Source organism: Crinia signifera, chromosome 4 (genome assembly GCF_055691185.1).
Source record: "Crinia signifera chromosome 4, ASM5569118v1, whole genome shotgun sequence".
NCBI lineage: Eukaryota > Metazoa > Chordata > Amphibia > Anura > Myobatrachidae > Crinia > Crinia signifera.
The window spans coordinates 41,686,657-41,700,515 of NC_139220.1; the positions used below are offsets into that span (position 1 = coordinate 41,686,657).

At 45.4% G+C, this 13,859-nt stretch overlaps 1 protein-coding gene across 6 annotated transcripts in view; it reads right to left on the reverse strand.

Moving 5' to 3' along the window:
• The window catches only part of PRMT8 (protein arginine methyltransferase 8), a 194,337-nt gene extending 181,291 nt beyond the window's left edge, over positions 1-13,046 (reverse strand). Inside the window, exon 1 of one of the 6 annotated variants that reach the window (XM_083181635.1) lies at positions 12,265-13,046. In XM_083181635.1, coding sequence (XP_083037761.1) covers positions 12,265-12,333 — 69 coding nt within the window. In that variant the 5' untranslated portion in view covers positions 12,334-13,046. Of the gene's footprint in view, positions 1-10,732; positions 10,768-11,491; positions 11,514-11,634; positions 11,657-12,048; positions 12,154-12,264 lie in introns of those variants that run through there. The other 5 variants (XM_083181634.1, XM_083181636.1, XM_083181637.1 and 2 more) reach the window with 5 other exon arrangements.
• Between the last annotated feature and the right edge of the window lie 813 nt (positions 13,047-13,859).

Genomic DNA, 13,859 nt, shown 5'->3' on the forward strand with positions numbered 1-13,859 from the left:
AATAGTGGTCGATGTTGAACATGAGTTTCTATTTTTTTTTTAAACTGACTTGTTCATACAAAGGGAGGATCTTCACCCAAAGCATGGCGAGCACAGCGAGCTATTCAAGGGGACGCCGTGCACTTAAAGAGTGTCAATGTCGACCTAGACACCAACAAACATGAAGACCGCATGTCGACTGTTCCACATGTTGACTTTTTTACGTCAAACTTTTGCTTGCGTTGACCGTTTGACTCTGTGTCTGCTGCTAGCAATAATGCCCTTTGCCGTTCCAGCGCTGCCCTTTGTTATGTCCCCAGGCTCCTGGTCCTCCCAGGAGGAGGTTGTTAATATTTAATCGCAATCTAAACTAAAGAATGCGCTCCAAAGCCCTCTAAAATTGGTAACTTATATTTCGCTAACACAGGCGCAGCAAACACTCTCCGCTGTCATCGGCAAACACATTCACATCAAATATCCCTGGCTTTTGACACTCGCAACTATCGGAGAGCGGAGCACTACTTGGGAAAGCTAGGGTATGAAATATCAGACTCCACCTTCTCCATTCCATCAGATTCTCTCTTCATTACCTCTTCCCATATACAGTATGCCTGAAAGAGTTCTCCAGATGTAACTCATGTCTCTGGTACTTAGGGCCTTATTCTAGTTCACACTTTCTGACAAAATTCTTCTTAGATGGACAAAACCATGTGCACTGCAGGGGGGCAGATGTAAAATGTGCAGAGAGAATTAGATTTGGGTGAGTTATTTTGTTTCTGTGCAGGGAAAATAATGGCTGCTTTATTTTTAAACTGCAATATAGATCTCACTTTGAAGTAAAACCCCACCCAAATCTAACTCTCTCTGCACAAGTTACATCTGCCCCCCCTGCAGTGCACATGGTTTTGTCCATCTAAGAAGGATTTTGTCAGAAAGAGTGAATTAGAATAACCCCCTTTTTGCCATGCTCTGTTAGACTCTAGTCCAGTGGTCCTCAGGACCCCATGCCATTCTAATTTTCCAGGTCACCCGGCATTGACACATTTTAAAAGATTCCCAGGTGGAGCTAATTATTTCACTTGATTCTTTGAAGATACCTGCAAAACATGCACCGTGTGGGGTCCTGGGGACTGACTTTGAGAACCTGTGCACTAGTCTTTAGTGTCTCTTCCTTAAAGTTATCCATCAAATCTCATATTTTAGCAATTTGTGCTTTGTCATCATCACCCTATTTGCCTTACTCCTGTTATAAAGGAAATTAATGGATGTGTGGTTCTTGACCATTTCATAAATGCAGCCAGCCTTCCCTTATGATGGGAAATACTTTTAGTTACCACATTATATATGAGACATCTGCAAGAATGTATTTAATTCTGCAAATTAATAATAAAAAAAATATTTAAAAAAATAAAATAAAAGGGCAATAATTTTACTAGACAAAATATGTCTAGTAGAAGCATTGCGTTTTTAAATTTCGGGCATAAAAATGATTGGATCAGATTTCAGGATAAACCACCAAATGTTGTGCAAAAAAGTTAAGGTGATTTGGGCCGATTTCACCCAATTCCAACAGATCAGGTCGATATATCAGTTAAAATTGGCCCAAAACGTGTTTGACATCAGATCGGATTCAATGTATGTTCTCGTGTGCATCAGATCAAATCCTAAAGATCTTCTGTGCAGCACATAAGATCAATTGGATTCGGACCATCAGTTGTACATCGCGGGTGCTAAAAAGCATCTGATTTCCCCTGAACTCCCTCCTTTACTTCACATTTGCAGCCCTGCTTATTATCCAATGACCAAGCCTGTGCATGGTACGCTGTGCAGATGCACGGGGTCCCATTGGGAATGAAGCCAGCAATGTTTGCAAGTTGATTGACAGCCTGGGGGCATTTGTAGGCGGCACTTCAGCCTTCCTGAATGTGGCACCTAAAAAACCAGGCGGGCCCTGCCGTGGGGAATTCATCAGCCGCCTCAATCTACCCATCGTCAGTAAGTCTACACTGTGCGCACGGCTGTGAATGTATTCGCAGTTGTGACTCTGGTCCGAAGATTCGCAGCCCATCGATCAGGTCTGAATCGGGCCCATAGTGTAGAACTAAGAGTCTGATTCAGACTGTTCGTTAGGGTGCCCATTTTGATGGTGGGGGTCTGCGCATGTGCGAATATGCGCATGTGCTAACCCCCCATGGGAACGCCTTCGATGAGTATCACACTGGCCGAGGCGTTCCCATGGTGATGGAAGTCAGGGGGCTCGAGAAGGGGAACGCCCAGAGTTTTATGGGCGAGCCCATGAAAACGCTGGACGCTCCCCTGTGAACGCAGGCGGCTGACATCACATGACCTCAACGACTGCCCCGAATTCGTCCGGGAATAGTTCAGGGCGTGGCTGTCCGGCTGGGCGTAGTGCGACGTTTACCTACGAACATACGCAGCCTAGCGAACAAGTCTGAACCAGGCCGTAAGTATATTGGGGAAAAAAGTGCAACCTCTTTTATTTTAATGCACCACATAATATCCCTTTTTGTGTCTTAAACCATGAAATCCATTATGGACAGTGCTAATAGCTAATGCATTGTCCTGAAGCAACCAATCAAATTCTAGCTATATCCAGGGCTTCTTCGTGCTGAAGTAATGGAAGTGTATTTGCAGTGGGGATAAAACACATGAGCATTAATAATTCAATCTTCTGTCACCCTTCTTTCCCTTCAGACATGGAATTTGTGCACAGACAAGTGATTTATGCAATGTAGCTCTTTACAGCTAAATGTCTATAAATTAGTTTGTGACATTTAATTGCGTACAAACCTTAGGCATGTTATGTCGCTATAAGACAACTTTGGAGTTGGCCCATGAAAAATACAATTTGAAAGTCTGCCATTAAAGTAAGAGAAATTACAATTTCAGGGTAACCCTGTGCAGCCCAGCTGGCAAAGTGGTTAGCATTGCTGTCTCTCCATAAAAGGGTCATAAGTTCAACGTCTGCTTGATGATTGTGGAGTTTGTATGTTCTCAAAAGTGCTAGCAGATATGCGTATGCTACATAAATAAAAGATTAATAATATATCTATATATATATGTATATATTTATCTAGGGCAGTACGGCTGGTGTAATGGTTAGCATTACTGCCTCACAGCGCTGAGGTCATGGGTTCGATTCCCACCATGGCCCTAACTGTGCGGAGTTTGTATGTTCTCCCTGTACTTGCGTGGGTTTCCTCCGGATACTCCGGTTTCCTCCCACAATCCAAAACTATACTAACAGGTTAATTGGCTCCCCAAAATATTAACCGAGAATGTCTGTATGTGTGTGCATGTACATGTGGTAGGGAATATAGAGTGTAAGCTCCACTGGGGCAGGGACTGATGTGAATGTTCAACTATACTCTATAAAGCGCTGCGGAATATGTATGCGCTATATAAATAACAAATACTGTAAATGGCTTATCTCATGCAAACTAAACAATTCGTTTCGCACATGCATTATTGCTGTATTTTAAAGGGGAAAAAAGAAGACTGAATGAAAGTTTGCTGGAGAGTGGTAATCAATGTGGAGAGTAGGCAATAGCACAGCCACAGTCATGATTTACAGTGACACAACCTGCATTGTACAGGAGGGAGCTAGACCTGGCTGCTGTCCTGCAGCTCTGTGCTCTTCAGCACCACGGAGAGCTCATGGCTCCACAATGCGGACTTGCACTGGCAACAGCAGAGGCTCGTCTCCTCTCATCTATTATACAGCACTGTGCTGCAGCATGCTATTACATTAGCTTGGCTCTCCTCGCGCTGCAGAGGTGGTTCCGCACACCACAGCAATGCTACATATAATAATCACATGAGCCACTCTGCTGGCTTCATGATCTGAATGCATCTTACTTCCCTGCACCTGAATACGCATCCCCACAAAAATCCAAATGCTCTCCACGTTCGGATACTGGTGTGGATGCACTCACTCCAAAAATTGACCGCACTCCACCTGACTCTGCAGAGACTCACACTGTACATACCCCACCTCCAGGGCCGCCACTAGGGGGGGTGCTGTGAGTACAGCTGTCCTGGGCCCTGGCCTCTGAAAGGGCCCTGGCAGCTCATTTTGCCCACCTCATTCCCCCGATTGCCTCTGCTGTGCTGAGCTGCAGGCCGGAGGTTCCAGAGTGCAGGCTTATTCAACTCAGGATGCCGGCAGCCAATTAAAATGCTGCACTGGCTTTTGAGCCACTCAGAGCTCGTGTACCGGCAGCCAATCAGAGTGGCTGCCAGTACGCGAGCTCTGATTGGCTCACCAGCTGGTACTGCATTTTAATTGGCCGTCGGCATCCTGAGTTGAAGAAGCCTGCGCTCCGGGACCTCCCCCTCTGGTAACTGCATGCACTCTACCCGAACATGCAAACCCTCTGGTAACTGCATGCACTCCACCTGGTAGACACACCAGGAGGGGTAAAACAAATGATTGAGGATCTAGGTAGATTAGAGAAGTGGTCAAGAGAATGGCAACTACAGTTTAATGCCCAAAAATGCAAAATCATGCACTTGGGTCTCAGAAATCCAAAGACTCAATATAGTATAAATGGCACTATAATGGAAACTACTGAGGAGGAGAGGGATCTAGGTGTCACTATTTCAGGGGACTTAAAAGCAGGTAGGCAATGTAACAAAGCAATGAAGAAGGCAAGTCAGATGCTTGGTTGCATAGGGAGAGGTATCAGCAGTAGAAAGAAAGAAAGAAGTAATAATGCCACTGTATAGGTCATTGGTACGACCTCATCTAGAGTATTGTGTTCAGTTCTGGAGGCCATATCTCCAGAAGGATATAAATACATTAGAGACTGTACAAAGAAGGGCAACTAAAATGGTGCATGGCCCTACATCACAAAACAAACCAGGAAAGACTAAAATATCTTAATATGTATACTTTAGAGCAGAGAAGGGAAAGGGGGGACATGATAGAAACGTTCAAATATATCAAGGGTTTTAACAAGGTACAGGTGGGAGACATTCTTCACAGGAAGAGGAGCAACAGAACACGAGGACATGCACTGAAACTAGAGGGAGGAAGATTCAGGGGAAATGTGAGGAAGAATTACTTCACAGAAAGAGTAGTAGATAAGTGGAATAGCCTCCCATCAGAGGTGGTAGACGCAAATACAGTAGTACAATTTAAACATGCTTGGGATAGGCATATTGATATCCTTACAAAAAAATAAAGATCAAATATGGTTTGAGGTAACATGTTTAAAAAAAGGGGCAGACTAGATGGGCCAAGTGGTTCTTATCTGCCGTCAAATTCTATGTTTCTATGTTTCTATGAACTTGCACGATACCCAGTAAATGCATGCACTCCACCTGAACATGTACCACATCTAGTATCTGCATGTACTCCTCCTGAACATGCACCACATCCACTAATGGCATGCACTCCTCCTGAACATTCACCACCTCTGGTAACTGCATGCACTCCACCTGAACATGCAACCCTATCTGGTAACTTCATGCACTCCACCTGAACATGCAACCCTTTTGGTAACTGCATGCAATCCACCGGGACATGCAACCCCCCTGGTAACTGCATGCACTCCACCTGAACATGCACCCCCTCTGGTAATTGCCTGCCCTCCACCTGAACATGCACCTCCAGTATCTGCATGCACTCCTCCTGAACATGTAATACATCCAGTATATGCATGCACTCCACGTGAACATGCACCACTTCCAGTAACTGCATGCACTTAACCTGAACATGCACCCCCTCTGGTAAATTCATGCACTCCACCTGAACATGCACCACATTCCGTAACTTCATGCACTCCACCTGAACATGCACCACATCCAGTATCTGCATGCACCACCTCCAGTACCGGCATGCACTCCTCCCGAACATGTACCACATCCAGTATCTGCATGCACTCAACCTGAACATGCACCCCCTCTGGTAAATTCATGCACTCCACCTGAACATGCACCACATCCAGTAACTTCATGCACTCCTCCTGAACATGCACCACATCCAGTATCTGCATGCACTCCACGTGAACATGCACCACATCAAATAACTGCAGCCAGGACATATAGTAGCATTAGAAAGTAAAGTGCCCGTAAAATGAATGCATATGCTCATAACTAAATGCATCACACCTGAATGTACACACCCATCACTAAATGCATCACACCTGAATGTACAGCCCCAGTAACTGAATGCATCAAACCTGAATGTACCGCCCCAGTAAATGAATGCATATGCCCATAACTAAATGCATCACACCTGAATGTACACACCCATCACTAAATGCATCACACCTGACTGTACAGCCCCAGTAACTGAATACATCACACCTGAATGTACAGTCCCATCGCTAAATGCATCACACCTGAATGTGAAGCCCCAGTAACTGAATTCATTATACCTGAATGTATATCCTCAGTAACTGAATGCATCACACCTATGTACTTTATCAGTAACTGAATGCATCACACCTGAACATACAGCCCCAGTAACTGAATTCATCATGCCTGAATGTACAACCCCAGTAAACGAAACCCATCCCACCTGAATTTACAGCCTCAGTAACTGAATACATCACACATGAATGTACAGCCTCATCACTAAATGCATCACACCAGAATGTACCGACCCATCGCTAAATGCTTCACACCTGAATGTACAGCCCCAGCGCTAAATGCATCACACCTGAATGTGAAGCCCCACTAACTGAAGGGTTCACATCTGAATGTATATCCTCAGTAACTGAATGCATCACACCTATGTACATCACCAGTAACTGAATGCATCACACCTGAACATACAGCCCCAGTAACTGAATTCATCATGCCTGAATGTACAACCCCAGTAAACGAAACCCATCACACCTAAATTTACAGCCTCAGTAACTGAATACATCACACCTGAATGTGACCCCAGTAACTACACTAACCCCAGTAACTAAATGCATTACACCTGAACGTACAGCCCCAGTAAACGAAACCCATCACACCTGAATGTACAGCCCCAGTAACTGAACGCATCTCACCTGAATGTACAACCCCAGTAACTGAACCATCACACCTGAATGTGCAGCCACAGTAACTAAACGCATCGCATCTGAATGTAAAGCCCCAGTAACTGAATGCATCGCACCTGAATGTACAGCCTCAGTAACTGAATACATCACACCTGACTGTGCAGCCCCAGTAACTGAATGCATCACACCTGAATGTACAGCCTCAGTAACTGAATGCATCACACCTGAATGCACATCCCCAGTAACAATGCATTACACCTGAATGTACAGCCTCAGTAACTAAATGCATTACATCTGAATGTACAGTCCCAGTAACTTAATGCATCACACATGTACAGCCCCAGTAATTGAATTTATCACACCTGAATGTTCAACCCCAGTAACTGAATTTATCACACCTGAATGTACAACCCCAGTAACTGAACCCATCACACCTGAATGTGTAGCCCCAGTAACTAAAGGCATCACACCTGAATGTACAGCCCCAGTAACTGAATTTATCACACCTGAATGTACAACCCCAGTAACTGATCCCATCACACCTGAATGTGTAGCCCCAGTAACTAAAGGCATCACACCTGAATGTACAGCCCCAGTAACTGAATTTATCACACCTGAATGTACAACCCCTGTAACTGGAACCCATCACATCTGACTGCGCAGCCCCAGTAACTAAATGCATCACTTCTGAATGTACAGCCTCAGTAATTGAATGCATCACACCTGAATGTACAGCCCCAGTAACTGAATTTATCACCCATGAATGTACAGCCCCAGTAACTAAAGGCATCACACCTGATGAATGTACAGCCCCAGTAACTAAATTCATCACACCCAGTGCCGGTGTAACGCTTCTCGGCACCCTAGGCAAAACTTCAAACAACCCCCCCCCCCATATTGCCACCAATACCCACTTTCCAACCCCTTAATGCAGGCATGTCCAAACTATGGCCCTCCAGCTGTTGTGAAACTGCAAGTTCCATCATGCCTTGCCACAGTTTTGCTATCAGGGAATGCTAAAACTATGGCAAGGCATGCTGGGATGTGTAGTTCCACAACATCTGGAGGGCCACAGTTTGGACATGCCTGCCTTAATGCATACCTGCCTAACATCCCAGAATGGCAGGGAGGCTAAAAAATTGTGAGGTCCTCCCAGCCCCCTGGTGAGGTGTGCAAGTCCCCTGTTTTCCCTGGAGGCCCCCCACACTCACCCTCCCCTTTGCCACTCACAACAGAGTACAATGAGGAGATGGCAGCAAGTAGGAAAGTATGCCTCAAGGCAAGGTACAGTATGGGGGTGAGGTCTTAGAAGTTCCACAGCGGCCACCTGCATTAAGTACAACAAGGATCCTCATAGACATTCTTAATTTTTTGATAGGCAAACTTAGTGGTGCCCCCCCATATCCTGGCGCCCTAGGCAGCTGCCTAAAGCTGCCTAATGGTAGAGCCGGCCCTGATCACACCTGAATGTACAACCCCAGTAACTGAATGCATCACTCCTGCATGTACAGCCCGAGTAACTAAAGGCATCACACCTGAATGTACAGCCCCGGTAACTGAATGCATCACACCTGAATGTACAACCCCAGTAACTGAATGCATCACTCCTGCACGTACATCCCCAGTAACTAAAGGCATCACCCCTGAATGTACAGCCCCGGTAACTGAATGCATTACAACTGAATGTACAGCCCCAGTAACTGAACCCATCACACCTGAATGTACAGCCCCAGTAACTGAATGCATCACTCCTGCACATACAGCCCCAGTAACTAAAGGCATCACATCTGAATGTCCATCCCCAGTAACTGAATGCATCACACCTGAATGTACAGCCCCAGTAACTGAATGCATCACACCTGAATGTACAGCCCCAGTAACTGAATGCATCACACCTGAAAAAACAGCCTCAGTAACTGAACCCATCACACCTGACTGTGCAGCCCCAGTAACTGAACCCATCACACCTGACTGTGCAGCCCCAGTAACTGAACCCATCGCACCTGAATGTACAGCCCCAGTAACTGAACTATTCACACCTGAATGTACAGCCTCAGTAACTGAAAGCATCACTCCTGCACGTACAGCCCCAGTAACTACAGGCATCACACCTGAATGTACAGCCTCAGTAACTGAACCCATCACACCTGACTGTGCAGCCCCATTAACTGAACCCATCGCACCTGAATGTGCAGCCACAGTAACTGAAAGCATCACTCCTGCACGTACAGCCCCAGTAACTACAGGCATCACACCTGAATCAGTGGCGTAACTAGAAATTTTGCTCCCCCCTGCCAAAAAAATTGTGGCGCCCCCCCCCCCCCTCCATTTTTAGTAAAAAAAGGCATCAGTGTTGGTGGGGAGTTTGTTAGTGTGTAGGGGGCTTAATATTCACATGCATGTCAGTGCATGTGACGGTGTAACTACAAATTGTGTGCATTTTGACAAAATTACTGGTGATAAAGGCAAATCTCTTTAGGTGAAATATAACTAATTTTTGTCAACCTGTTGTGCCACACAATTGAACCGTCCTGCCCAGCATGTCGGCAAAATTCATGACTGGGGGCCAGATTCTCTAAGCTTCAAAAGTGATAAAATGGAGAGTGATAAACAGCCAGCCAATCAGCTCCTACCTGCCATGCCACACACAAATGTCAGGCAGGAGCTGATTGGCTGGCTGTTTCACTCTCTATTTTATCACTTTTGAAGCTTCAAGAATCTGGCCCAAAGTCTGCAGGAAGGCTGCTGTCTGCACCTAACAGTCAGAGAAACACTGATCAACACAGCTGGGAAGCGCAACCCCCCACCGTGCATCCCGATAAGCCCTGCCCTCTCAGAGAGCCCTTTCTCCTGATGCTGGATGCAGTTGTCAGCCCCGTGTACTAGCCTGACCCTGAAACAGGGGTGTAACTAGACCTATTGGGGCCCATAGCAAAATTTTACCTGTGTCTGACAAGCCAAATCCCTGCAACTGCCCAGATAGCCCCAACAAATCATCACGCCTGAGTCTGCACTACGACTCCACATAGAAATCTTAGGGACACATGCGCAGAACATGCCACCACTGCAACCAATATAGCCACTATGTCCAACCTAGACCTACAAATAAAGACAATCTACCAATCTTACATTCAGATGTACAATACACAGAATACAGAAATTATCATATATACACATATATACATATATAAGTAAAATAATAATATTTACACACACACACACACACACACAAAAAATTCTACCTATAAATGAGTGCATGGGAGGGCCCCATAGAACCTACTATAGTTATTCCATTACACATATATAAACATACATATGTACAGTTACACACATACAAATATAGTACAACACATATAAACATACATATGTACAGTTACACACATACACCACATATAAACATACATATGTACAGTTACACACATACAAATATAGTACAACACATATAAACATACATATGTACAGTTACACACATACACCACATATAAACATACATATGTACAGTTACACACATACACATATAGTACAACACATATAAACATACATATGTACAGTTACACACATACACATATAGTACACCACATATAAACATACATATGTACAGTTACACACATACACATATAGTACAAACATACATATGTACAGTTACACAAATACACATATAGTCACACACTTATCTATGTACAGGCAGACACACACAGTACACATGTATATATTATATATTGTAAATCAGTCACCACACTATTACTGGGTGGGCCCAGTGTGTTTATTGCAGCTGCCTCCTCAGTCCTCACAATTTGTGCACGCTGCCGTGTAGCTCCGCCCACCTGCTCGATCTCCCTCCCCTACAGCTGATAGAGCACTGGGAGTGGGGAGGGGGCGGGGCAGCTAACCTCCATCCAGCTCTTGTGACAGGCAGGGCAGCCCATGTGCTATCTACAGCTCCGCGGTGGCCATCTTTAACAGGAACATTGGCATCATGGGATTTGTAGTTAATCTTTGACTGCTCACAGACTGAGCAGTAACAGTTAAACTACAAATCCCATGTGCCGCTGTTTTTCCTGCTCTGGCCAGCCTCCAACTTCCTCCGTGCACTGCAGGCTGAGCCTGCCCTGGTGGTTGTAAGTGAATCTAATCCCGCACGCACACACTCCGTCTCGCACAGTATACTAAGGTGGCCCCAGTGCTGCATAACTGCAGCGGCCCGGGGAGCACATGGCACCCTGCCCCCCGGCCCAGTCCGCCTCTGAATCTTATTGGCTGCTGCAGCAGCAGCAGCTCACTCGCACACAGGACTCCAACCTTTATCAGCTGTGACCCTGCGCCCCAATGGTGCCGGCTCCCCCCCGCGACCGCTTGGGCTGCCTAGCGTTAGTTACGCCACTGACCTGAATGTACAGCCTCAGTAACTGAACCCATCACACCTGACTGTGCAGCCCCATTAACTGAACCCATCGCACCTGAATGTGCAGCCACAGTAACTGAACCCATCGCACCTGAATGCACAGCCCCAGTAACTGAATGCATCACACCATCTCAGAAAACAGCCCCAGCCGGTATTGAGAACATTAAACCTCAATTAGCAGCCTCTCACTTATACTTCAGCCCCCTCTTATCTGGACACATCCATCTCTCTCACACAGTGTTCTGCATGCTCCCCTCTTTCAAGGGCACAATGTTCCGGTGTCACAGTAGCTGCCTATGGAATGCCAAGTTTACATCCATCCCCATGCTGCGCAGATCAGACAGGGAATGGGATCAGACATTGATGTGGACCACGCTGTGCATATGTAAAGACGATTCTATTTAGGCATATCATGCTTTGTTCTGCTGTCAGTTTATACTGTCTCTGACATTACCCATACATCTGATTATTCTATAGCAAATCCTATGAACATGAAATATAGGTCAGGCAGCCAGGATCCCATCATTGCAACCACATCACGTCTATGCAACATGCCAATTCCTGTGCAATACAAATCCCCATCGTATGTGTCCCTGCAGCCAGCCTGCCAGCCCGCACCATACACTGGGGGTCAGCAGCAGTAAATACCCCTTATATATCTTGCAGGGATGTGATGCAAGCATGCTGCAGTGACTCAGCCATTAGAACTGGTATCTCCTGAGCATGTATATTTGCAGCATTCCACAACACGCTGTGATCTCACACACACAAAGTTCCCATCTCCTGGAACCCCTCTGCTGCGTGTCACCCATCACTCCCCCCTTCTTACCCCCTCCCAAAAAAAATTAAAACAGATTCTGGTACCTCTACAGTGTCAGACTCAGCCATCTTCCGCCTCAGAAGCAGGCAGCGGGAGGAGTGCTTAATTCCCATAAGAGCCAGTGAGAATGTACTTTCAGTATATTTCCAAATTTAGCAGACAAAAAAAAAAAAAAAATTATATTCAAATAAATAAACAAAAATATGTAAATAAATAAATGAATAAATAAATAAATAAATAAATAAATACAAGGTATCTTCTTGCTTGCTCCGAAGTCTCGTCCCTTCCTGTTCAGGACCACGGCCAGCTCCAGCCACATTAAAGTTAATAGACACTTTTGTTTTAACTATTCAGAGACCCAGCTGGCAGATAAAAGGCAGGAAAAATACTCCAGATCTCATGACCCCGGTTCCATAGATGCCTACAGAGCTTCCCCACACAGTGGCATGGTCTCCTGGCACTTGATGGCACAGTGTAAGTTGCCCACTTGTGACTTGGGAAAGGCAGAACTGTAGCAATGAAGGACTTGCAACAGTCTCAACTCCTTTTTTTTTTTTTATTTCTTCTGGGAAAACTTGGTATGAAACCAAATGCAGCTTATTGTATCATGCTGGATATTACCTCCACCGTCCTGTGTGCAGAGCAGGGGAAATCAAATGAAATCCTCTAGCAGCAAAGGTTTTTATACTCTTCTCTCTCACCCTCCTGGGCTGCTGGTTATTTCTGTTGTCTCTGAAGGATGGGTCCCTCTGAACTTTTATTAATAATCTCTACTTTCATTTTGTGAGCTAGATGAAGCTGTGCAGATTACAGAGAGGTTTTTTTTTTCCACTGGGTCAGCCCATTAACTCTTTCAGTTTGCCTCATTCTGATTGGAGAAAGGATCCCTGTAGCACTTAATGTTTTCAGGCTGTATGGGATTCCTTACCACAGCAGACAAGGTGTGCTTATATCACAGCTCCACAGCAGACACGGTGTGCTTATATCATAGCTATACAGCAGACAAGGTGTGCTTATATCATAGCTCCACAGCAGACAAGGTGTGCTTATATCAGCTCCACAGCAGACAAGTTGTACTTATACCATAGCTATACAGCAGACAAGGTGTGCTTGTATCAGCTCCACAGCAGACAAGGTGTGCTTATACCATAGCTTCAAGGCAGACAAGGTGTGCTTATATCAGCTCCACAGTAGACAAGGTGTGCTTATATCAGCTCCACAGCAGAAAACGTGTGCTTATACCATACTGTAGCTATACAGCAGACAAGGTGTGCTTGTATCAGCTCCACAGCAGACAAGATGTGCTTATACTATAGCTTCAAGCAGACAAGGTGTGCATATATCAGCTCCACAGCAGACAAGGTGTGCTTATATCAGCTCCACAGCAGACAATGTGTGCTTATATCCGCTCAATAGCAGAAAAGGTGTGCTTATACCATAGCTATACAGCACACAAGGTGTGCTTATATCAGCTCCGCAGCAGACAAGGTGTGCTTATACCATAGCTATACAGCAGACAAGGTGTGCTTGTATCAGCTCCACAGCAGACAAGATGTGCTTATACTATAGCTTCAAGCAGACAAGGTGTGCTTATATCAGCTCCACAGCAGACAATGTGTGCTTATATCCGCTCAATAGC